General features: G+C 50.0%; 2 protein-coding genes across 16 annotated transcripts in view; one reads left to right on the plus strand and one right to left on the minus strand.

Annotated features, from left to right (window-relative positions):
• Positions 1-24,519, plus strand: part of Ttll3 (tubulin tyrosine ligase like 3) — a 29,410-nt gene extending 4,891 nt beyond the window's left edge. For 3 of the 14 annotated variants that reach the window (XM_076940248.1, XM_076940251.1, XM_076940257.1), the window contains exons 3-13: positions 13-181; positions 317-414; positions 2,940-3,068; positions 3,995-4,109; positions 4,954-5,058; positions 6,494-6,689; positions 10,337-10,521; positions 12,294-12,537; positions 14,578-15,013; positions 18,512-18,782; positions 19,521-20,050. In XM_076940248.1, coding sequence (XP_076796363.1) covers positions 13-181; positions 317-414; positions 2,940-3,068; positions 3,995-4,109; positions 4,954-5,058; positions 6,494-6,689; positions 10,337-10,521; positions 12,294-12,537; positions 14,578-15,013; positions 18,512-18,782; positions 19,521-19,900 — 2,328 coding nt within the window. In that variant the 3' untranslated portion in view covers positions 19,901-20,050. Of the gene's footprint in view, positions 1-12; positions 182-316; positions 415-2,939; positions 3,069-3,994; positions 4,110-4,953; positions 5,059-6,493; positions 6,690-10,336; positions 10,522-12,293; positions 12,538-14,577; positions 15,014-18,511; positions 18,783-19,277; positions 19,355-19,520; positions 20,251-24,370 lie in introns of those variants that run through there. The other 11 variants (XM_076940259.1, XM_076940260.1, XM_076940250.1 and 8 more) reach the window with 8 other exon arrangements.
• On the minus strand, positions 21,007-25,061 carry Rpusd3 (RNA pseudouridine synthase D3). Of its 2 annotated transcripts, none has more exons than XM_034511194.2 (9): positions 24,930-25,061; positions 24,514-24,653; positions 23,723-23,767; positions 23,543-23,642; positions 22,984-23,091; positions 22,821-22,905; positions 22,484-22,607; positions 21,971-22,110; positions 21,007-21,399 (listed from the first exon to the last, which is right to left on the minus strand). In XM_034511194.2, exons 1-9 carry the CDS (start codon positions 25,028-25,030, stop codon positions 21,208-21,210), a joined length of 1,035 nt encoding a protein of 344 aa, XP_034367085.1. In that variant the 5' UTR covers positions 25,031-25,061; the 3' UTR covers positions 21,007-21,207. The 2 variants fall into 2 exon arrangements, with proteins under 2 accessions (XP_034367085.1, XP_034367086.1); XM_034511195.2 differs by having other exon boundaries at positions 24,514-24,626; positions 24,930-25,060.
• Positions 25,062-25,863: the final 802 nt, after the last annotated feature.

The following is a 25,863-nucleotide window of genomic DNA, read 5'->3' on the forward strand; positions in this document are numbered from 1 at the left end:
CTCACCTTACAGCAGAAGAAGATCTTTATGATTCATGGCCGATACCCAGTGATCCGGTGTCTCTTGCGCCAGAGGGGCTGGGTAGAGAAGAAGATGGTGCATCCCCCAGGCACAGTCCTGCCAGCACCCCAGAAGGATATAGATAGCTCCATGCTGGGTGATAGTGATGCTACGGAGGATGGTGAGTAGGTCCCTCCTTGTCCACAAGCTGTCCTTTCTTAGTCCCTCTCCTTTGCTTCCCACTGGACCAGGGTTGAGACTTTAAAGGGCTGCAGGGCACAGACACAGTTCCATGAGTCATCCTTCACATCCACAGAGGATGAAGAAGAGAATGAGATGTTTCGGGAGTCGCAGCTGTTGGACTTGGATGGTTTCCTGGAATTTGATGACCTAGATGGGATACATGCTTTGATGGTGAGGACTCTGGGGGTCAGTACAAGACAGGGGGCTGGCAGGAAGCGTCTATTCAGAGAAAGAACATCTCGTTGGGTGTCCTTCCTTCTCTGGACCCCAGCTTCCAGTCTAAGAAAACTGATTGCTTCTCCAGTGGTTGGCTAGGTCTGCACACAGTGGTGAGGGACTCGGTGGGGCTCAGAATGGATGAACACATCCTCAAGGTGGCACTGACGGTGTTCCCACCAAATACAGACTACTTTGCTTATCTCTATCCTTTGCCCTTGGCAGATGAAGACTGTAAGAAATGGCTTTAAAAGCCACTAGACAAGCACAGGTGATACACACCCTTCAATAAAGGGAAGGCCTGAGTTCAAGTTCCAGAACCTGTGTAAAATGCCAGGGGTAGTGGTGAAAAGCTTGCGATTTCAGTGCTGGGGAGACAGGCACTGGCGGACCCCGACGGCTTGCTGGCCAGCCTGCATAATGTCCTGCATAAGCTCCAGTCCAGTGAGAGACCCTTTGCAAAAACAAGATGGGTCAGCTGGGCAGTGGTGGCACACGCCTTTAATCCCAGCACTTGGGAGGCAGAGGCAGGTGGATTTCTGAGTTTGAGGCCAGCCTGGTCTACAGAGTGAGTTCCAGGACAGCCAGGACTACACAGAGAAACCCTGTCTCGAAAAAACAAAAAACAAAACCAAAAAAAAAAAAAAAAAAAAAAAAAAACCAGATGGGTCAACAGTACTGGCTGCTCTTCCAGAGGTTTGAGTCTCAACAACCACATGATGGCTCATAACCATCTATAACTCCAGTTCCAAGGAATCTGACACCCTCTCCTAGCCTCCCTGGGTACTGCATGAATTTGGTACACAGACATACCTGCAGACAAAACACATGTATGAAATAAAAACAAATATACTCTTAAAAACCAAACCAAACAAAAATGCCAAAGCAGATGGCGGATTCAAGATTGTAATCTGGCCTCCACGTGCACACACACACACACACATACACACACACAAACATATACTCCTATACATGGAAATATCCACATAAAAACTTGAGAGATGCTGGTGAGCTGGAGGGAATGGACGGTGCTCAGAGCTTGACCCCACCCAGACTAGGTGAACTACAGGAAACTGCCTTTTCTTTTCCTTAGCCACCCCCACCCCATTTCTCTCTGTGTGATATGTGTATATGTATGGGCCTGTACATCCCACATACACATGTGGAGGCCAGAGGATTCTCTCCTTCCATCATGACTCCCGGGATCAGCAGCAAGCACCAGTATGTGATGAGCCATCTAGCTGGCTGCAATCATTTCATTTCTGTTTCTGTAATAAAATACCCTGACAAAAAGAAACTTGGCGTAGAAAGTTTAACTCCTAGTTCCAGGTTACAGTCAGTCATAGCAGGGTCCAAGGCAAGTGAGATCCTTTAATCCCAGCACTTGGGGGACAAAATCCAGCCTGATCTATAGAGTTCCAGGATGATCAGGACAAGAGAAAGCCTGTTTTTTTGTTTTAAAAAGTATCTTTGTAAAAAAATGAAAAAGGCAGGGTGGCACAGCTGGGTCAGGCTGGCCTTGAACTCAAGCCTCCTGAATGCTACAGTTACAGGCAAGCACCACCGCACCCATTTTGGACTTTGTTCTAAGTGTCTTCTGAGTCCAATCCTTTTGTCCGCTAAGGTGGGGTTAATGCATTCCACAGATGGCAGTAGTGAAACACCAGAGTGACAGACCCCACAAACACCCACAGACCTCAGCTCACCATGACACAGCACGAATTGCCAGCACACGGCCTTTTCCCTTTCAATTTATTTATCTATTATTTAAAGACAGGGTTTCTCTGTGTGCCCGCGGCTGTCCTGGGACTAACTCTGTAGACCTGGCTAGCCTGGAACTCAGATTCACACCTCCCTCTGCCTCCCAAGTGGCAGGCTCATAGGTGTGTGCCACCACACCCTACCTGACACAGCCTTTCCTGACACAAAGAGATGATAGTTTCAAGCAGGCACAGGGTGGGGTGTACTGTAGTCTAGCACTTGGAAGGCTGAAGCAGGAAGATCATGAGTTAGAAGCTAGCCTGGGCTACCTAGTGAGTTTGAGGCTTTCGCAGACTACATAGCAAGAGCCTGTCTCTAAAAACAAAGAACAAAGCCTGGCTAGCAATCATCCTGTGTCTGAGAGTTGTAGGAAGGATGGAAAAGTCTGGTCCATGGAGAACCTTTGTCCATACTGTGTTCTCATTGGTCAGAGTCATTGTCCTTCTACTGGGAAGATCACTGATGGTCACAGAACAAGGCATTGTGGTGTACAGCTTAGTCACTGCCTTGGGACACGAGGCCAAGTGGAGGCTGGAAAGCTGGACTGCTGTCTGCTCACCCAGCATATGCTCTGGAGCACACGACGTCTCATGACATACTCAGAGATGGGGGAGTCCAGAGGACACTTTGGGCACTTCCTCTCCTTTCTGTGTAGCAAGGCAGGGAGAAGCTTCCTCCCCTCTGGCCTCCCTGTTTTCATCTCCTCCCCTTCTCTACAGTCCCGCATGGTTCGAAATGAGACCCCCTATCTCATCTGGACCACTCGGCGGGACGTGCTGGATTGTCGATTTCTTTCTAAGGATCAGATGATAAACCATTATGCCCGTGCAGGCTCCTTCACTACAAAGGTAGGAGTCTAGAGGAAGCCCCGGTTCCTGCTGGACTTGTCAGTCAGAGAAGATTCTTCAGAGAACACACATCTAGTTCTCAAACTCTGACATGTGTTGACATGACAACTGTGTGCTCATTTCCCATGGAATCTGTCATGAACAAAGGGGCCCTGACCTCCTGGACAGAGCATGTCTGTCTCCTGGCTTTATTGAGTCTTTCCTGGGTTTCTTGGCTAGTGGCCCCCCACCTCTCCAAGCCTCCACTTCCTCATTTTTAGATGAGAGCGCCAGCACAGCCTGCTGTCTAAGGCTGTGCTCAGGATGAAAGCTTTAATTAGCACCTGTGCCAGCGGTTCTCAACCTTGGAGTTGCATCCTGTTCATTAGATCTTTACACTTCCGATTCATCACAGTAGCAAAATTAGAGTTACAAAGTAGCAATGAAAGTAATTTTAGGCCGGGCGGTGGTGGCTCATGCCTTTAATCCCAGCATTTGGGAGGCAGAGGCAGGCGGATTTCTGAGTTCTAGGCCAGCCTGGTCTACCGAGTGAGTTCCAGGACAACCAAAGGCTATACAGAGAAACCCTGTCTCAAAAAACCAAAAAAAAAAAAAAAGAAAGAAAGAAAGTAATTTTAGGGTTAGGGGTTCGCCACCACATCAACTGTATATAAAAGGTTGAGGCATTAGGAAGGTTGAGAACCATTGAGCTAGAAAGGCTTCCTGGGCAGAGCATGGATGGGAAAGGGTGAGTGGAGGGACCAGGGGCCATCTCAGCTGGGCAAACCTGGAGATGGCTATCAAGTCAGGCCTAGCAAGTGGGTTGGAGGTTCTAGGCAGGGTCTTCCATTTTCCTGAATGTCTGGACATATGCTGTCGGGGGGGGGGGGGGGAGCTCCTTGACACTCTCTGGGTCCCCCCTTGTGCTTCAGCAGCTGTCTCCATAGGTGGGCCTTTGTCTCAACCTCCGGAATCTGCCATGGTTTGATGAGGCTGATGCTGACTCCTTCTTCCCACGATGCTACCGATTGGGGGCAGAGGATGACCAGAAAGCCTTCATAGGTAAGGAGACTCCAATCCCAGGCCTGGCTCCCTCATGCTGTCTGTCCCACAATGGAAAAGAGCAAGTCTCCCCTCGTGCCCTCACTTACTCCGTAGACTTTCCTCTGTAACCCCAGCCCTTTCCTCCTCCTAATGGGACTTCCATTCATGAGCCAACCCTGGCATCCAAAGAAGCCTAGGGAGACAGGCTTGTTCTCTATAGCAGGTTCTAGAGGTTGGTGGGTTGGTTCTATCTGGAGTCTAGATAAGTTGCTGGCTAGACCAGGTTCCACAAAAGGCTATGGGTCTCTAAGGCAAAGCAGGTTCCTGCTTCCATGTGGGTTCTGAGTTCAAAATTTGGAACCAGATCAGATGGCAGCTTTTAAATTATGTCCCAAACCTGAGATAGAATTTAGGCCATGGTCTGATTCTCAGGTTAGAATAAGTATCAGAAATGGACAAAGAGGGCCATGGGTGGTGGTCACATCTGTAATCCCCACAGTGGGGAGAAGCAGAGGCAGGGTGGCCACAAGTTTGAGATCATCTTTGTCTTCATAGTGAGTTCCAAGCCAGACAGTTTGAAACTGCAAGACCCTGTCAAAAGAAAAAGGAAGGAAGGAAGGAAGGAAGGAAGGAAGGAAGGAAGGAAGGAAGGAAGGAATAAATGAACCTGGTCCAGCCACTGCTGAAGGCAGTCTGGTCACATTGTGGGTCTGATGGTTAATAGAGAGGAGAGGAGCCAGGTGCTAGAGTGAGACAGGTAAATGAGGTTCTGGATCCAAATGGGGCAAGCCATGGAGAGGTTCCAGAACCAGGAGAGGCCTGGAGCCTGGGGGCTGAGCAGGGTATCCCTGCCTGGGAGCAGAGGACTTCTGGCTGACAGCTGCCCGCAACGTTCTCAAGCTGGTGGTGAAGTTGGAAGGGAAATCACAGCCCATCTCCATCCAGGCAAGAGAGGAAGAGGCCCTAGGTGAGTGCCATGGTTCTCTCCACTCCTACAGGTATGTGCCCAGCCATCCTCTCATTCCCTCATCTACACATGTAAGACTTATGACCAGACTGCAGCCTTTGCCCCCAGCCCTTCTGTCCCTCTTCCAATCTGTGAACATCGCTCACACCTGTTTACCCAGCCCCCATCAATTCATTCCCTCATCTGTCCTCCTCCCTGGCTACCCCCTGCCTATCCCTTCAGTTGCCTACCATGTCACATCCGTCTGTCCACTCCCACCTTCTTCCTGCCCTCACACAGATCCATCTTCCTGTCTGCTTGTCCATCCTGTGTTTACCACCTATCATCCTGAAATTTACCCTTGCCCTTACCCCACACCTGTCATTTATTAACTGCTCAGCCCTTTAGTGGATCTGATTGACCACTTTAGAGAGGTAGACTGAGACCATGCAACTTCATCCCTGCCTGTGAGAACCTCTTCACGATCTCAGGGGAGGACGCACAGGAAAACAGCAATGAACAGATGCCTCCCAAGAGACCCTGTGCCTGCACATAGGGAACATCCGGGAGGGGAAGGAGCACAGGAATCCTCTGCATGCTGGTCCAATCTATATGTCCCCCCACCCTCTACAGTAATGGGGCTCCATGGTCAAGGGAGTCTGGGAAGGAATGGGCAGCTTTACTAGAAGGAAAAAAGTCCTTGACCCTTCCAGAGGAACTCCCCACATGCACTTGATTGCTGCCATTGACCTAGATTAGGTACCAAAGACTGTTATGTGCCAGAACCTGGGCCACAGGAGACCCTCTGTGGCCAGAGACCCTGCACTTGAACTTCTGTGAGCTCAAGTATGTGTCAGGCTGTAGGTGGGCAGTTGAGGGCTTGGTCGCATGTCAGTTTTTAAATAGGCAAAAGGCTGAGCCAAGGTCTTAAGCTGGCATCAGGTCCTCTGAGCTGGGGTTGGAGCATCACTTGCAGCTGAGTGGTTCATTTGCATGTGTGCATCAGCACTTTGGGGCTTACGGGCTGTAGATATCTGCTAGGATTCCAAGTATCCGGTGGGGTGTATGAAGCTATGTCAGATTTGGCTTCATGTGTACCTGGATTCACCAATGTTTCCAGCCATATCATAGGGCCAAGATATGTCAGAGAGTCCAGGGATACAGAACTGCAGGTGGGTGCTAGGGTAGGTGTGCTCTAGAGACTTTGGTGACATTTACACGGAAGCCCAGCTGTGTGGGAGGTGTAGGCACAGTGGAGGGCAGGGACGACATGCTAGGGTTTCAGGGAAATTTAGAGCAGGTTCAGGTGACTGAGGGGCATGTCCCAGGGTGGCTGGGGATCGAGTTCACTCTGGGCCTCAGGTAAGTGATAGTCTTCAGGTCAGCAAAGGACGATGGCATGTGTCGTATTATCTGCTTTGAAATGGGTTGTTTACTGGTCCTTCTATCCCTACAGAAGATACACAGTCCAAGAAACAGGAAAAGAAACCAGTGACAGTGTCCTCAGACTTTGTGGATGAGGCTCTGAGTGCATGTGAGGAGCACCTCAGCAGCATAGCCCACAAAGACATTGACAAGGACCCCAACGCCCCGCTGTACCTTGACCCCGACGGTTGGTCCCTGTTCCTTCAGCGCTACTACCAAATAGTCCAGTAAGTTCTGTACAGGGCACGGCTCTGAACATGGGCTGGGGTTACAGTCACACCCTCAGATGGAGATCTGGTACAGCCCAAGCCCTCTCACCCCATCCCCCTCTTTTATTTTTGTCCTGGATGGTTCTACTCAGGAACCCTCAGAGGCTCCCACTGGCTCCATCAGAGAGTCCAGTCCACTTCTTCCACCTCAGCATAACATAGTCCCCCCAGCTCAGCATAGCATAGTCTCCCCCCCAGCTCAGCATAGCATAGTCTCCCCCCCCAGCTCAGCATAGCATAGTCCCCCCCAGCTCAGCATAGCATAGTCTCCCCCCCAGCTCAGCATAGCATAGTCCCCCCCCCAGCTCAGCATAGCATAGTCCCCCCCAGCTCAGCATAGCATAGTCCCCCCCCCCAGGTCTATGACCCCAGGAACAGCACTGAGCTTTCCAAACATACTTTTTCTTAAATGCAAAATAGATTTTAAAATAGCATCCACCTTGGAGACTGGTATGAAGTGGGATGGCTTACTGTATTGTGGGGTCAGAATAGGCTTGTGCTGTCCACTCAGAATAGGAATCTTGGGCATTTAGATTTGGTTCTTAGGTCATTTGTCACTGCCTGACACAGGATGCTAATTCCCATAGGAAGGAAGTAGACATCACAAGAAAGGGGTTTGGATGTCGGTCACATTTGGAAGACATTGAATTAAACATAATGAATCTAACAAGTTTCCTTGATGCAGAATTCAGAATCTTTTAGTGTGAGTGAGAATGCTGGGAAGAACAAGGGCGGTGTTTTGGAGCTTGCTTTGGGCAAAGGCGCTTGAGTAGCAGAAGGCAGGAGGCGGGGTACAGGATCTGGCAGTCAGAGATTGTAGCAAGCACTTGGTGAACACCACCCATGTGCCTATCAGTGTGCCAGGCTCCAGAGCCAGTGCTCTGTAGGGGCACAGCCCTCAGGTGGGAGACCTGCAGCTAGCCAGACAGCACTAAGGGTCTCAAGTGGGCGGTGTTAACCAAAAGAAACAGACTGGAGGAACTTTGGATAAATGATGGAATCAGGAGACCCACAGCTGCAGCAAACAAGTAGGGTCTTCTTAAACAGCAGAAGATGACATGGTTACCTTATACCTTTCCCTGAGTGCCAGGAAGCATAAATCCACTTACCATTTCACAGTGCTGGGGTAGAATCCAGGAACCCAGGTTTAGGTAAGAGCTTTACTAAGTGAGCCACACCCTAGCCCCAAGGTAAGCTTTCTTTTTGTTTAAATTGGTGTGCATGAGAGCGAAGGTGGGCTATAGGGGTCAGAGGTCAATTTTGTGAAGTTGTTCTCTCCTTGGTGAGAACATGGGTGAACTCAGGTTGTCAGGCGTGCTCTCTCTCATTCTCTCTCTCTCTTTCTCTCTCTCTCTTTCTCTCTCTCTCCCCCTCTGTCTCTGTCTCTCTGTCTCTCTGTCTCTCTTGGTGTTTTGAGAACAGGTCTCACCATGTAGCTCTGCCTGTCCTGGAACTCCATCTGTAGTCCATGCTGACTATGAACTCTGCCTCCCAAGTGCTGGGATTAAAGGCTTGTGCCACCACTGCCTGGCTGGGATTAAAGGCTTGTGCCACCACTGCCTGGCTGGGATTAAAGGCTTGTGCCACCACTGCCTGGCTGGGATTAAAGGCTTGTGCCACCACTGCCTGGCTGGGATTAAAGGCTTGTGCCACCACTGCCTGGCTGGGCTCAGCTTTCTTAAACTAAGAATTATCAAAGATCCTTTTTATTTCCAGTGTAGAGGCCGTTGAGAACCCCCCCCCCCCCAAAAGTCAGAGTCACATAAAACCCTCAGAAAGCATATAAGAGTAGACAGGGTGGCTGGCATTCAGCTGGCTGAGGGAGGGAGATCTCTGCAAGTTCAAGGCCAGCCTGGGCTAATAGCAAGCCCTTATCCTCACACAAACCCTTCCCCCAAAAGAAAATTCCCACAGGTGTACTCAGGTGAGTGACTCCTTCAGCACCACATCAGGACTTTCTCTTCCATTTTTAAACAAGCCCATGTGAAGTTAGGCAGTTTAGTTCCAGCACTCAGAAGGCAGAGGCAGGTGGATCTCTGAATTTGAGACCGTCCTGGTCTACAGAGTGAGTTTGGGGACAGCCAGGGCTGCACAGAGAAACCCTGTCTGGAAAAACCAAAACCAATCAAAAACCCAAGCCCATGTGGGCTGAAGTAATACTCAGTATTTGAGAGCACTAACTGTTCTTAAAGATCTGCTTGTGTTTCCCAGCCCCTTGTCAGGCAGCTCACAATCACGTGTAACTACTAATCACGTGTAAGTAAGGACCTACTGCTTCTGGAGTCTGCAGGCACCTGCACACACACACACACTTTAAAATGATAAAAGTAAAAAATAAGACCATTCCTTACCAACCTAACTTTTATGAAGGTTAACTTTCATCAAAATGGTTTTCCCCCCTAAATATAAAATCATACTGAATGGACATTTTCAAATTCCCTGTACCCTTGTCACGCCTAGGTGACACTTTCCCAGGGCCTCCATGAAGATTTACTATAGGAAAGCTCATGAGGAGCTAGGGCGTGCTCCCCCAGAGCCCTCTGAGCCAGGGTGTGCTCCCCCAGAGCCCTCTGAGCCCCTATGTCTGGCTCAGGAGCCAGGGCGTGCTCCCCCAGAGCCCTCTGAGCCAGGGCGTGCTCCCCCAGAGCCCTCTGAGCCCCTATGTCTGGCCACTCTTGTTCTTGATGCTTCTCATAAAAAGAGCACTATGGTGGAGGTCAAGGTGTTAAAATGAGGTCAGCACCCAGGCAGGAGAGGCGTCTTTGTAGTTTACTCAAAGTAGCCATCTGGAACAGTGTATAAATTATAGCTGAGGACACTCTCCATCCTGTAGAGAACAGGGTCCCCCTTTCCTGTGAACCCCTGTATGCCAAATTCTTCCCAGCTTACACAGCCAAACCATTCAGCTGACTTGGAGAGCACCTGCTAAGTGGTAGGGGTTGTGTGGTAGAGGGAGGTGCAGCAGAGAGCAAACCCCACAGAAGCTGGCCCTGCAGACTCAACTTGTAGCCCAGAGGACAGTGTGTGCTCAGCCTAGCTGGCCTTGGTTTCAAGCCCCTGCACCACACACTAGAAAGGCCAGTGGAAGAGGGCAGGCGGTAACTGAACGAGTGGATATGTGGTGTGGGAGTGTGTGTGGTGAGAGAGAAACAAGTCCGGGTGAGGCCTGAGCAGATTTAGGCTAAGAAGGGACTGACGGCCAGGCCAGCCAGCCTTAAATCCAGATTAGGAGGGTCAGCCTCTGAAAGCACCTTTGGGTGAAGCAGTCAGGCATTTGCACCCTGGCTCAGTCACTACTGGGTGTGTAGCCTTGGAAAAGTCCCTTAACACCCCCAGCTTCAGCTGGCATTTCCCCAAGAAAGGCTAGTTAATACTTCCCTAAACAGCCTCTGAGAGGATGAACTGGAACAATAGGAAGTCCTCCCCAGGGTGCTTGGCTCATTGAGTGCTGCCTGTCCTTGTTGGGAATGAAGGGGGCATGTGGAATTGGGGACAGGTGTGGTCTGGATAGGTTAGGTGTCTCAGGCACAAGCAAGCAGGTTAGAGCACAGCTGGGGTGGGCGGGGCTGTGTATCCTAGTATCCTATCCTCTCATCTGGCCCCAGGCCCCACCCCCCACAAGTCTCACTGTCTCCATACAGTGAAGGGGCAGAACTCAGATACCTGGAGGTCCAAGTCCAGCGCTGTGAAGACATCCTACAGCAGCTTCGGGCTGTGGTACCCCAGATAGACATGGAGGGGGATCGGAACATCTGGATCGTGAAGCCCGGAGCCAAGTCCCGAGGTCGAGGTGGGGGAGCAACCTCTTCTTCCAGTTTTAGTACCTTTATCTACTACTAGAAGCCAAAGAGGCTAATCCGCCCCACTGCCAGTTTGAATCTCAACTCTATTATTAATATACTGTGTGACCTTGAACAAGTCAATTTACCTCTTTGAATCTCAGTTTTCTCAGTTGTGAAATGGGGGTGGCACCAGGGCTTCCTGTCAGGTAAAGTCTAAATGCAGCTCATACCTACTGTTCAGCATGGTGCTGGATCAGGTGGTCACCCCACTAACATGCCCTGACATGGCTGCTCTGCCTGTCACTTCCGGTAAGATGTTTTCTGGTCCTTACCTTTATTCAGTCACATCTGTGCATCCACTGCATGCACTGGAGAGTCCAGCATCAGCCCCACCTTTAAAGACTGCAGAGGGCCTCCCAAGAAGTAGACAGAAAACTTGAAATGATATTCTTTATTTAAAAAGGTCTGCTTGTAAATATACAGGTGATTGAAATGTCATAAAGTGAACACAGTGTAGCTCCAGTTCCAGCAGATCCACAAAACAGACATATGGGACACACTCACGATAAAAACATAAATAAAAGACAAAGTGTATCTGTGCTCTGGCACTTGATTATAATCCCAAGAGGAAGCAAAAGCATCATTCAAGGCCAGCCTTGGCTACATAGTAAGCATGAGGCCAGCCTGGACTACATAAGACCCTGCCACAAAATGAATAAAAGGAGGGGGGAAAAGAGAGTGGGAAAGCAAGCTAGGCGTGGTCACACAAGCCTTTAATCCCAGAGGTGGAGGCAGAGAGGCAGAGGTATCTCGGTAAGTTTGAGGCCAGCCTGCTTTATATATTGAGTTCTAAGATAACCAGAGCTACATAGTAAGACCTTGTCTCAGGAAGAAATGGAGAGGAGAAGGGAAATGAGAAAAACGAAAAGAAGGAAAAAAGACACATGTGGCCTTGGATGTGTGAAGCTGTAGCCAGAGCTGGTTACACAGGTAACTAGTGACAGGAGAGGTGACATCTGCCGAGCTTCATCCCACAGCCTGGCTGAGCTCCATAGGAGCCCATGAAGCAAAGCACAGATAGCTGTGGAGCCCAGAAAGCTCCAGAGAAGCTGGCACAGCAGCTGGCTTCGCCCTGGATAGTGAGAGGAAGGCTTCAGTGTGCCTTCCAGTTTCCTGGTCTCTTAATTACTGGAGGAAAGTAATGTACGGCACGGTCAACACTATCTAAATGTTTTACGTTCTGTGTGCGCAGGACCGTCAGAGGGCAACTCACAGGACTCTGTCCTCTCCTTCCAGTTCTAGGAACTGAAGTCAGCTGATCAGCTTTGGTGACAAGTGCCTTTAACCACTGAGCCATCTTGCCCTTATTTATTTTTTAACTTTATGTGTATGTGCTTTGCCTACTTGTATTTATGTGCACTGTGTATGTGCCCACTGCCGGTGGAGACCAGGAGAGGGTGCCAAAGCCCCTGGAACTGGAGTTATGCCATATGAGTGCTGGGTTCAGCAAGAACAGCAAGTGCCCTTAATGCTCCCCAACCTCCAGCTAGATTTTTACCTATAGATAGCAAAACAAAGTTTATTAAACACTTAATTAGAATATTATTTAAATTTTTTGCTTTGCTAGAGGGAAGAATGGTTCTGACTTGGGGAGGGGCAGCCTTAAGAGTCAGCTGGATTCTATGGGGATGACAGCTTATAACAGGGACACCCATGGTCCTCTGGCACTTCTGACCACAGCCTGAGCTCTTGGTCCCTGACTGCCTGGTTTCCCCCTCAGGAATTATGTGCATGGACCACCTGGATGAGATGCTGAAGCTGGTGGACTGCAATCCCATGCTGATGAAGGACGGCAAGTGGATTGTACAGAAGTACATCGAGCGGCCCCTGCTTATCTTCGGCACCAAGTTTGACCTGAGACAGTGGTTCCTGGTGACTGACTGGAACCCACTCACTGTGTGGTTCTACCGAGACAGCTACATCCGCTTCTCCACACAGCCCTTCTCCTTGAAGAACCTGGACAAGTGAGCCTACTCTCCACCTCCCCTGACTATCCAGTCTAGTGTGGAGATCAGCAGACAAACAGAACAGTGAGCTCTTAGATCCAGGCTAGATTTCAGACCACAGACTCTGCAGGCAAGGAAGCAGGCTTTATACACACACACACACACACACATACACACACACACACATACACACACACACCATTCTTTCACCCTGCAGGAGCTTGCAGGGTGCCTTTGGGATACAGGAATGAACAAAACAAGATTCCAGATCTCAAGAGCTTACATCTTAGCAATGCACCTGAGTAACTCTGGCTAACAGTATACAGTAGAGGAGTCATTCACAACCTTCCTCATACTTCCACCCTTTAATACAGTTCCTCATGTTGTGGTGGCTAGATTTTTTTTTTGTTGCTACTTTGTAACTAATTTTGCTACTGTAATGAATTATAATGTAAATATGTTTTCTGATGGTCTTAGGTGACCCCTGTGAAAAGGGGTCACAACTCATAGGTTGAGAACCACTGGGATAGAAGGTGATGTATGTTATAAAGAAAATATAGCTCTAGGTAAAGGCAGACTAAGACAAACCTGAGAGAGGAAAGGCAGCTTGTAGTTTGTTTGTAGGATGAGAAGAAACCTTGATGAGGCCTGGATTCAAATTCCATCTCTGCGGCATCAAGTTGTGTGCCTCTGGAGAACTGAAAAACTTCTTTTTTTTTTTTTCATGGGGGAGACTATCTGAGTAGTAGAGAGGGAAACACAAGAGGGGCCATACTTTGATCTGTTTCTCCTTCATGCCCAGCCTTTGAGCCAGTGACTTGCATAGTTCCTGGCTCATGTACTTGCTCTTATCAAAATGCTCTTGCAGGACTAGCCTTTGCTCTTTGGAGAGCACATTTGTTTCTTCTTCTGTGTTCCTGGGTCATTGGGAGAATCTTGTGACCCTGAAGGTACTTGGGAAGCCATGAGACATTGACTTGGTAGACCCGAGTCACCTGGAGAAGTTTGGATGTTTGCATTCACTGGAGAACTGGAGGATTTGTTACTGGAAAGGACAGAACCTCCTCACATCATTTGTAGACTGGGTGGTAATTGGAAGTCTTAGAGAACTAGAGATCTTTAGATTTCCTGGAAATTTGATCCCTTTCTGAGACCTTGCTGAGCAGGAGAACCCAGCAAACAGCAGGTTGTTTTGTCTTGCTCGGTTTCCTCTCTGTGTTTCCGAAAAACTTCTTAAGTCTCTGTTTCTAGCAGGGCACAGTGGTCCACGTCTGTAATTCCAGCACTTGGGAGGCTGAGTCAGGATTTTGAGTTTAAGGACAGGCTAGGCCATATAGTGAGAGCCCACTCTCAAGATGAAACAAGGCAGGTACGGTAGCTCTTAACTGTAATCCCAGAATTTGGGAGACCAAGACAGGCCAAAACAAGCCAGGTATAGTAGTGGCTGCCTGTGATGCCAACCCTCGGAAGGTGGAGACAGGATGATCAAGTGTAAACTGCCATCCTCAGCTACCTGCTGGGTTTGAATCTGACTTGGGCTATGTGAGACCATCTCAAAGAAAAAGGCCAGCCTGTCTCCACATCTGGAGACTGGAACAGCAGCACAGTGTAGCTGTTTATCTTTAAGCACTTCACATGCCATAAGTGTTTTTGCTTGGTTGTATCACAATCATTTCTAAAACCCAATGAAGTGGTGGGTTATTGTCATTTTAGAGATGTGAGGGCAAACAGTCGCTCTCCCAGCTACTCACTGATGAAGTTGGGAATTGACCACCACCCCTTCATGACTCAGGGTCATTCTCTCCCTATTTATTCCCTGCCACACAAAGAGAGTGAACTGTTAGTAGGCCCAAAGTGTGAGCTACTGTGGCCCATCTGCACCACCTGAGTCTTCTGAGCTGACTATCCCCGGCCTTAGGCGGATGGGGTGGGAGTTGGGCAAGATGCATTCTGTCCTATTGATCTTTCAGCAGAAGCCTGTCTCAGTTAAGCTCACCACAATGGCTGACCCCAGGACTTTGCCTCCAGGACTGAGCCTGACTCTCTGTCCTGTTCCAGCTCTGTGCACCTGTGTAACAACTCCATCCAGAGACATTTGGAGGCTTCCTGTCACCGGCACCCGATGCTGCCCCAAGATAACATGTGGTCCAGCCAGAGGTTTCAGGCCCACTTGCAGGAGGTAGATGCCCCAAAGGCCTGGTCCAGTGTCATTGTGCCTGGCATGAAGGCTGCGGTGATTCACGCCCTGCAGACTTCCCAAGACAACGTGCAGTGCCGGAAGGCCAGCTTTGAGCTCTATGGGGCTGACTTTGTGTTTGGGGAAGACTTCCAGCCCTGGTTGATTGAGATCAATGCCAGCCCTACCATGGCACCTTCCACAGCTGTCACTGCCCGCCTCTGTGCTGGTGTGCAGGCAGATACCCTGCGCGTGGTCATCGACCGGCGCCTGGACCGCAGCTGTGACACAGGAGCCTTTGAACTCATCTATAAGCAGGTAGGATGCTCCAGCACTTGTAAGATGCCCCAGCACTTCCCACAGGCAGCCTCCTGGGATCTGCTGGGAGACCGTTCAAGACCAGGGTTCCTGTCCTGACCCCAACAAGTGTCTTAAAACAGACATTTCCCTCTGGCCTGACTCATCTATGACCTGGAGGTTACTGTCTTCTGAGGGTCCTTAATGCCATGAGTTTATATTCATAGATATTTGCAGAGGCTCTGGGACCTCCTCAGCCTCCAATCAAAATTCCAAGCTTCTAGGTAGCCTCATTTCCTTTAAAATAAGACTGCAACTGGCTCCTCCTTCGTGTGCTGAGGATAGAGTGGTTTGCTCTGCCTCCAGGGCTTTGCTAGGGTACCTAGATAGAGGACACAAAGGACAGCTCTAACTACTGTACTTGCTCAATAATGTTGTTGGAAGCTCCATCAACTGCAAGGCCTATCAAGAGTCGATTACTAGTGTCTTACTATTGCTATAATAATTACTATATTATTCATCTTTTTCAAAAAACAAATTTGATCTTGCTTATCTATAAGTATAGGATTTTTTTAGAATCAGCCAAAAACATTGTTTTATTGCTTGTTAGTTTTTTTTTTTGAGACGGGGGTTTACTGTAGATAGTCTAGGCTGGCCAGGAACTTACACTGTTGCCCAGGCTATCCTGAAACTCATACTATTTCTCCTGCTTCAAGCTTCCCAAGTACTAAGATTATAGATAAGAGTCATGACACCCAGCTTGGAAACAAACAATCTAACCAAGCCCGCTCTCCACAGTGCCACAGTCTCCCAGCAGTTTATCTGAGTTCTGAATCCATCAATGAGGAGTCATCCATTAGGTCAAAGGCCCTCTGGGGGTTCTAGAGACACCTCAGGGGCGTGCTTTATAAATACCCTAGACTTTCCTGTCCAGTCTAGATGATGATGTGATTAGCCATCCTAGCTACACATATAAGACTCAACCTCCTACCTCCTAGTATTCAGGAGGCTGCAAAAGGGATCACTTTGAGTTCAAGGAAAGTTTGGGTTACATAGAGTCCCAGGCTAGCCTGGGCTTTATATAGTGAGACCCTATTTCAAAACAACAATCATACAAATACAACTTTAAAAGAATGAGTTTTTTTAGGAGTTTCTGAATTCTGAGAGCAGTTTTTAAGTAGGAGTCTTCCAGCTAGGATGTGTGAAGGTTTGCTACAGGAAAGCAGGGTCCTGACCACATGACCTGAGTCTGAACCTGTGGGCTGTTACCCTCTGAGAGTCAAATGACCTTTTTACAAGTGTCACCTAAGACCATCCCGTATATTAGATATTTACATTACAACTCAAACCAGAGCAAAATTACAGTTATGGAGTAGCAATGAAAATAATTTTATGGTTGTGGGTGTTACCACAACATGAGGATCGGTATTCAAGTATTAGAAAGGTTGAGAACCACAGTCTTGTTTTGTTTTTTCAGTTTTTTGAGACAGGGTTTCTCTGTGTAGCCCTGGCTGTCCTGGAACTCACTCTGTAGACCAGGCTGACCTTGAACTCAGAAATCCACCTGCCTCTGCCTCCCAAGTGCTGGGATTAAAGGCGTGTGCCACCACTGCCCAGTGAACCACAGTCTTAGAATAAGTTCTGGCAATAGGGTGTAGTTTTTGTTAAGGATGTATGTCTTCCTAGGTGTTAGGGATGGAATTCAGGGCCCTGCATGCTAGGCATGTGTAGAACTATTGACTTACAGCTCTGGCTTTAAAAAATGTAAAGGAGGAAATACAAACAGTGTATATATACACCTGTAATACGCAAGTTCACAACCAGCCTGGTCTACAAGGTCAGTTCAGCAGGGAGTTTACAGTGAGACCCTGTAACAAACAAACAGCATAATCATGGAAGAGGGCAGAGGAAAGGGGAACAACATACCTGTAATCTCAGTATTTAGGAGGCTGCGGCAGGAGGATCAGAAGTTTAAGGTCATTCTTGACAATATAGTGAGCTTGAGGCCAACCTGGGCTACATGAGGCCTTGTTTCAGAATAAACAAACAAACAACTGAATGGCTGGATGCCTGGAAAGATCAAGCCAGGCATTTTTTCGGATGTCCTTTGTCCCCACATATCTTTTATTACTGATCTGTTTCTGAGGCCAGTATGTGTCCAGAGTGGTCACACGGGTGGCTTTGTCTCTCTGATCTTCTTTGATCTAGGACAGCTCCACTGTTTCCTTTTTGGCATCCTGATCCTTTGGAGGCCAGGCTGGCCAGCCTGTAGTACTGTCCCACATTCTGTCTTATCTGATTGTCTCCTTGTGCTGTTCAGCTCGGTCTGTTTTCTGACTATCCTGTAAACTAGAAAATAGGTTAACAACTTGATGAGGTTCAGGGTAGAGATTTTTGGCAAAAAACAACCACTTACGTGATACTGGGCACCTCGTCTGTCTGTCACAAGGCATGCCAGCAGACTCTCCTAAGGCCAAATCTGACCTTGGGCTAAGGTGACTGTCATCCTTTTTTTTATTTATTATATTACTTTTGTGTTTGAGTTTGTATATGTGTGCAGTTGCACACGCCACAACACACATCTGCAGGTCAGAGGACAACTTGTGAGAGTCAGTTCTCTCCTTCTACCCCATGGGTCTTGAGGATTGAACTCAGCAAGTACCTTTCTCTCAACACTGTCCCCTGCCCCAAAATTCCTAATTACTTTGTCCATATGTCCATTTTCTGTTGCTAACGGCATAATGCCACGCACCAGTGGTTCTCAACCTTTGGGTTTCGACCCCTTTGGGAGTCAAATGATCCTTTCACAGGGGTCTCCTAAGACCAATCTGAATATGAGATATTTATGTTATGATTCATCACTGTAGGAAAATTACAGGTATGAAATAGCAATGGCATAATTTGATGGTTGGGTGTCACCATACCATCAGGAACTGTTTTAAAGGGTCACAGCATTAGGAAGGTTGAGAACCACTGCCATAAACAGTTTAAGTTATAAAGTAAATAAGCTGGATTAGGAGATGGCTCAGCAGTTAAAAGTAGTAGACTACTCTTAAAGATGACCCAAGTTCACGTCTCAGCACCCATGTCTGGCAGCTCACTATGGCCTGTAACTTTCCCTATTCTTAGAAAGCTACTCTGGGCCTTGAGGCCTCGTTACCTCCCTCTTCTTGGTATTCACAATGGGAATTTCATCTCCACATAGGAAGCCATGGTTCAGTTCTATCCATCTCTGGCTGCCCATGTCCTGAAACCGCTCACATTCTAACAAACGCCAGAAGTTGCCTTGGTGGGCAGTGGTTGAGTGCTTGTCTGCATGGCTCTGGTTCTCTGCTTTTCTTGCTCCCTAGGGCTCCATGACTGTAAGTCCTCTAACTCCCTTGAGGATGTAAGGAGCTTCTTGTTTCTCAGATGTGCCTCTTGACCAGACACCCCAGAAATTGGTTCCATCTATCTTTGCCTTAGGCCCTGGTTTCTAGCACTAGTGTCTGAGATGGCCTTGTTCTCTCCTGTCCACAGCCTGCTGTGGAGGTGCCCCAGTACGTAGGTATCCGGCTCGTAGTGGAGGGCTCTACCATCAAGAAGCCTGTGCCCGTGGGTCATCGGCGGACAGGGGTCCGCTCATCACTCCCTCAACTACTGACCCAGCAAGGCTCTGCGGAAAGCAAGGACTCAGGCTCCCCTACTCAGAGGTCAGCTTCTAGGAAAAATGCTAGGGCTGAGAGCCTGGGACACGCCGAGAAGCCAGAAACTACTGCTACCACCTCGGTCCCCGGAAAGGGGAAGAAAGGCAAGGCAAAAAGTGCCACAGCCCTGGTCTGCCTCACCCTCCAGAAGTGGGAGTCCCCTAACCTCAGGGTGGGCCATATTTTCAACAGATCATGGGGTATGAAAAAGCCTGAGGCCTGGGGTAATACCACATTCCCTGAATACCCCCGTCCTAAGGCCATTGCTACCCGCTCTCCAAGCCCTTCCCAAGTGTCTGGGCTTACCCTCCTGCCAGAAGGCCACGAATGATAGCAAGTACGAGACTGCCTACCAAGTGTTTTTAAATATACAACCAAATGAGTATTCCAAAGTAGTCACCCTGCCAGGCAGTTAGACCAGAAGATGCCAGGGCTTGGTCCTGGAGTGCGCGTCCCGAGAGTCCAGACCTCTGCTGCTGTCTTAGCCGGCTTTGCCCTCCCTCTTCTCTGGAGAAAGGCACTGCCACCAAGCCCTTCCTGTGCCCCCTTAGCCCTCACAACACCCTAGTGAGGTAGCTGCTATTGTCCCCATTTTCCAGCCGAGGTAGCAGGAAGTTTAAGGACGTTGCCCGAGGTTGCACAGCTCAGAAGGGGCAGAGCTGGGATGCAGACCCAGGTCTGTTGGACCCCCAACCCTGTGTTCTTCCCACTGCCTCTGGAGGAGGAACTGGGAGGGGCTCCATCTGCCCACACCTCCCATCCCCCACCTCTGCACATACCCTATGGGACAGCTGGTCAGGCTGAGGCCTAGCCCAGCCCTCACAGCTTCCCTTCCCCCACAGCCCCTTTCCACTTCCCTAGCCTCCATGACAAGGCCTGGCTGCCTTCTCCCTGTGTGCACCGACCCCAGAGCCGGGTCCTCAGACTCCAGCATGGCCAGCTGGTGGGCTCTAAGGCTCTGTCAACCACAGGCAAGGCCTTGATGACTCTACCTACTGCCAAGGTTCTGATGTCCTTCCAACCTCACCCTGATCTCGAGCTGGCACCTAGCATGCTGAAGCCAGGAAAGGTGGGCTTCGAGCTGCGCTGCACACCCTGGCGGGTAGTACTGAGCAGTGGGATCGGGGAAGAAGGGCGCAGGCAGAGGGCAGCGCCCAGACCAAGCAGTGCACCAGGGAAGGGCTTGTCTTCCACAGAACCCTGTTTCAAGACAGAGGCCTGATCATCTCTCTCTTCCTCCCCTCCTTTGTACCGAGGCTGCTAATCCCCCGCACCTTCGAGGCCCCCACTTTGGAAATGCCTTGTGGCCTCTGCCCTTTGAAGCGGGACTTCTTCCTAGCACCCACAGGAAAGTCAAGGCCAAAGGCAAGTTCAAGGCCAGACTCGGCAACACACCCAGGGCTGAGGCATACCCCAAGAAGAGGCTGGGCCTCCCCAGTCCCTTCACCCTTATTTTGGTGTCCCGAGGCCTGAGGCCCATAGGGGCTACGAAGCTAGAGAAGCCCCTGCTCTGATCTTCATTGCCCTATTCTGGATCCAGCATCAAATAAAAAAAAAAAAAACAAAAAACAAGTGAAGTTCTCTGGGCTTGGCTTGGATAATTGAGGCAGGGCTCAAACAAGAGCTGATCATCAGAGTCTCCATCAAAGGCCCACAATCCCCTAGTGATGGGAAGTCTTAGGGTGTGTGTGTGTGGGGGGGGGAAGCCTGCACTATACAGATGAGGAGACTGAGTCTGAGCAAGGACACATGGCTTGCAAATGGTAGTATATGGAAGGCCAGCCATCAAGGGTGCCTTCCTCCCAAGGACAAGCTAGGCTGGCAGAATAGTTTCTGGTGAGCACAGAACATTAGGACAAAAGGTAGGCTTTCCTGAACCTCAGCTCTTCTCTAGAGGGTATAGGTCTGTTTCTTCCCTCTGTGAAGGGGTAGTCAAGCCACCTAAAACTGGAAGACCTAAGAAACACACCCAGGTGAAGCATGGCATTTCCTACCTGTGGAGGGTTGGCTGGTCCTCCAAAGCAGTGTCTAGCTGTAGCCTGTGAACGTGTTGTGGGTGGAGAGGGGTGCTGACATTGAAAGAGCTGTGTCCTTCAAAGTCAGAAGAGCTCATGCCCGTGCAGCGGTGCATGCCTGTCATCCCAGAACTCGGGAGGCAGAGGCAGGCAAAGCTCTGAGCTCCAGTCCAGCCAGGGATACATGGAGAGACCGGGTCTCAAAACCAAACCAACCTCCTCCTGGTCAGGAGTACAGCAGATGCCACCTCCTGACCTGACCGCTGTTCACTTGAGCAGAGCGCACAGTCCCTGGTAAACATTCGCTTTCTCATTTTTGGTAAACCAGACCGTGAGGTAGAACTTTTATTATTTTAAGTCCAGAGAGAAGACACCTGCCCAATGCCACACAGCAATCAAGTGGCCTCTCTGGGATTTGATCTTAGTGTGTCGGACCAAGGAGCCCAGGGCCTTGGCTGTGCTTAGCACCAAACTCTCTGTCTTCCTATTTTTCCAACTGGGGGTCAGGCACAGTCTACTGTTGAGAGAGCTGAAGGCACTGCAGGGTCCGAGAGAAGTAAGCGGGCAGGGGTGCCAAAAGTTCACTAGGGGGGTCCTTGGGACCGGTGCCTGGGAGGAGGAGGCGGTGCAGGTGCAGGTGCAAAGGCATCTGGGCCACTTGGGAAGGACTCAGTTGGAGGTGTCTGAGCAGGGCTTCATCCAGGACCTGGGATGGGAAAGACAGCGACCATCTAAGTTCTAGCCAGAGGAGCACCCAGCTGTCATGAACAGAGGGACCTGCAGGACCTTCCTGGTCTGTCACTGTGATAATTTTCTCTATAGACAGGCAGAGTTTTCTTCAGCTTCTTCTGTGTTTAGTGAAGCCATGTGATTAAGCCTCTGGCCAATGGGATTCGAGAGGCGGTGCACAGACCTGGCCCTCAAAGCCCCAATTCATACAAACCTCCAGCCTCCCCTTCTGGCCAGAAAGTAATATTGGTCCTAAGTGGCTGGCTAGAGCCAGTTCGCTCCTGCTGCACTCCCATTCACTGGACTCAACTCGAGGAAGGCATGATGCACAAGTGCTCAAAAGGATAGTAGAACCTGAGGACCTGTGAGGTCAGCCTCCACCTTCTTCAGCTCATGAACAGGAGGAGGCCTGAGCCACACAGCAACCACAGGGACACAAGTGGCCCCAGAGACCAAGCCATCTGTCTCCTAGTCCGAATGTGCATGGTATCTGGAGACACAGTCCCAGCAACCCACAAAGAGCAGGCATACGGGGCCAGGGGACCTACCTGTCTCTGGGGCTTGGTGGTCTCCGCTGGCCACAGAAAACGCTGGCCCAGAACAGTGCCTACACGAGCAGCATAGGTGTGGTCCCCAAGAATCGGGCAGAGCTGTAGAACCATGTGCACCTGCAGCTGCCTGGGGAAGACTGAAAGGTGGGGGGCTGGGAGGCGGTTGCCCTTCCTGGCTGTGCAGTACTGCCCCCATCCCTAGATTGTATGGGTCTGAGATATTGTATTGTATGCTCTGTATCGTATGCTCTGCCTCCAGAGAGGATCATGAGAATATAACAATGGTAGCTGACAACCCACCCAGCCTGGAGGGTCCAACCCTACAGAACTAAAGCCTCTAGGAATAAGGATGTGTGCTAGGTGGCAGACTGTGGGTGTGCACCTAAAACTGCTGCCTCCCGCTGAGCCCAGTCTTGTACCCTTGGGGTCCACCAAATGCTCCCTGGGTGTTACCAAGCACTGCCTTCCTCACTGGGCTCATATCCCCAGCAGAGCACTGTTCAGACCCACCTGTCAGAGGCTGTAGCTGGACCAGGGCACAGCCACACCCCGTGGCCATCACGTGGAAACGGCTGAGGGTCCTTTTGACACCTTCCTGGATGTCCTTTCGAGATGGGGACGTCACTGGGACTGCCTAGGGTACCGGTCAAGAATGACTTAACACATACCTAGGTCTCTGTTGAGCCAGCCCTGCTGCCAGTTGACTCGGGATAGGGCCTCAGCAACGGCAGCAACCATTCGCCCGTTAGGAGACAGCAGTGGAACTAGCCACCGCATGCACAGCCTAGACTCCTCTGTAAGGCAAAAGCTGAAAGGGACACCTCTTCCCTGGTGGTCTCTGACTTACAAGGTCAATGCCATCCATTCGTTCCAGCTTCAGAGCCATGTGGACTGTCCCCTCAGAAGGCTCAGGGATGCCATCAGTGATGGCACTAAGAAAGAGAAAGGAGGTCTCAGAGCAGCCAGGCAGGACCTTGCCTGGGCCCTGGGAGTGACCCTGCACCTCTCACCAGTAGGTGGCTGTGGGTCTCTGGGCTCTCCTTGAGTGGGTAAAAAACTTCTGCAGGCGGCTTGTTGTCTGGGGACAGCTGGAGAGGAGCACAAGCCCAGAGGCCTCCCTGGAAGAAGGGGACAAATCACATAAAGCCTCTTGATCTCAAAAAAGAGGTCTAGATGGCTGCGTTGCAGAAGACCAGCATTCTGCACCCGCATGGTGGTTCACAACTGTCTGCAATTCCAGTCTAAGATGATCTGGCCCCTGAGGGCACCAGACAAGCACTGTGGTGCACAGACATAAATGTAAGCTAAACACTCTACACACATTAAAAACAAATCTTTTATTTTAAAAGGAAACCTCTTCCCCCCCCAACTACTAAAGGAACTCCAACTAAAGACTGGACAGTAACACCAGGACTAGAGTCCAGACCTGAGAAGTCATAAGACCTTTTCTCTGGCCCTCAAAGAGCCAAATGCCGTAAGAGTTAGCACCAAGGGTCTACCATGTACCAGGCACTTGAATAAGACTTTTGTATACAGTGGGTGACAAATAAACCCCACACTGTCACTTACTTCCCAGATGCTCGCACAACCTGGAGCTCCTGGTGTTCGATCCCCAGGGCCTGGCTCAGCTGTGGCAGCACAGACAGCAACGTCAGCTCTCCTGGTTTCCCTGAGAGGGAGAGGACAAGTTTCCAGAGCACCATCCGACCATCTCTGCCCCAGCCTCTCCCTCTCTGCCCACGCCCGTACCTGTCACAGGCAGACCCTGTGGCTTGTTCAGTGTCACCAGAGGTCCTGAAACAATTCACAGATGTCACACAGCCTCAGGGGTTATAAACTCCCAATCCCACTTTAAACTGCACTTCCTAATCCCTGCACCTCAGAGCCCTCACACCTGCTGATCTAGGCTTCCATTCCCATTGGCTCCAACATACCTCAGTATAACGGGCGCCCCTCCTCCAGTCCCTGACTGTTTGGGGTGGAGTGGGGCTCAAACATCAAGCTGTTCCCAAACTCACTATACAGCTAAGTCCGGTCCTGAATTCCTGATCCTCCTTGCCTCTACCCCCCAAGTTCTGGAATTACAAGAGTGGTCACCACACTCAGAGTCAGCAGTGACTGCTCAGTATTTCTCACATCAGGACGCTGGATCTGGCAAGGCAGGGGCCGTATTTATCCCACTGTTGTGAAGCCCCCTCACTGTAGGCTACATGAACATACAGTTGTAAAGCAGCATGCGGGTGCAGAATGCTGGTCCTCTCTGCAAGAGCAGCCATCTAGCCCTCTTTTATGAGACCAAGATCATGCCACTTACAGAGCCCAGCTATAGCTAACCACAAAGCTTTTTTTTTTTTTTTTTTTTTTTTTTTTCTGATAGTAAACTAACTTCTGTTACAGCTGCTCTCGGAACACAGGGAGGAGTGGAGAGCTACACTTCTCCTCATGATGGTGAGACTAGGAGAAGGAATGTGACTGTCTGCTGGCCCGGCTCTTGCAGCTACAGGGGAATCGGAGGTCCCGGAGCAGCAGGCACCCCTCACCTTTCTGATCCACCACAGCTGCCCTCAGGACGTGAGCCAGCTCCTCCAGGCCGAGGTTCTCTGTACGCAGCAGCCCCGGGAAGGGCTGGTCCTCGACTAGGTCCTTGCGCTTGCTGGAGCAGTGAGGTTGAGACCGACGCCTGAGAAACATGGTAGAAACTGGTACCTCCCTCGCCCACTCTGCCTAGTCCAGCCGCTTCTTACAAAAGCATCAAAACTCCCGGCTCAGCAGACAGTTGATGTCCACCTGCCCCCAAGACTTTACAGAAGAGGCAGCAAAGGCTCAGAGCACCAAGGATGTAGTGCCAGGTCACACAACACAATCGGGCTTAGAACCATGTCCTGATCTGAATTTCGTGCCTGCCCTCCCCTTGTTCTAGTCTCTCCCCTACACGGAAGTGGAGTGTTATAATCACCGGGCCTCGGTGCCGAAGCCTGCATTCCTCCGCGGTGCGCAAGACCCCAGCCCGGGCCGCCAGACCACAGAGACACAACGCAAAGTTCGCAGGGATCCCATTGCGGAGAACCAAGCACAGTACGCACGCGTGTCCACGGACAGCTCAACCCCACCCCCTCGTACATCCCCCGTGCGCAGATTGGTCAGGCCGGCTGTCAATCAAAGCAAAGGTTGCTCAGCGTACCGAGGATCCGGGTTTTGCCTCTCTGTGGAAGAAAAAGTGCCATTTAGGGTTCTGGCTTTGGGGAAAACTGAGACACAAGACCGATTATTTCCTCGAAGCAGAGGACGTGTCTTAGAATAAAAAGGGGCGAGCTTACAGATTGTCTTTGGGGAACCTTAATTTGAAAACCTCCCTTGTAAAGCCGAGGGAGAAGAAAGGTGAAGAAGTGTGTGCAGCCTTCCGGTCAGGGCCTGAGACATAAGGCCCCAAAGCTGTGGCTCAGGTGGTAGAAAGGTTGCACAAGATCTTGGGTTCGATTCCCAGCACCGCATATGTAGGTCACCATGACCAAGATCACAGATACACAGAGTTGGAGACCAGCCTGGAAGATACACAAGGCCCTTCTATGAAAAGAAAATCAAGATAGACTGGGTGTGGTAGTGCATGCCTGTAACAGAGGAAGGTAGTTAGCTGAATTCGAAACAAGCCTGGATTACACAAAGAAAACCCTGTCTTAAAAAAAAAAAAAGGAAAGGAAAAGAAAAGAAAAGAAAAGAAAAAAGAAAAAAGAAAAACACCTGGCCAGTATATCTCAAAAAACAACATACATTGGCATAAAATAAAACAAACTGGAGGGCCAGGTCACTGGTTAAGATTGCCTGTTGCTTCCAGCACCCACAGCCTTGAATTCACAACCTCCTTTAACACCTATCCAAACACACATATGTGA

Source organism: Arvicanthis niloticus, chromosome 9, assembly GCF_011762505.2.
Source record: "Arvicanthis niloticus isolate mArvNil1 chromosome 9, mArvNil1.pat.X, whole genome shotgun sequence".
NCBI classification, from domain to species: Eukaryota; Metazoa; Chordata; class Mammalia; order Rodentia; family Muridae; genus Arvicanthis; species Arvicanthis niloticus.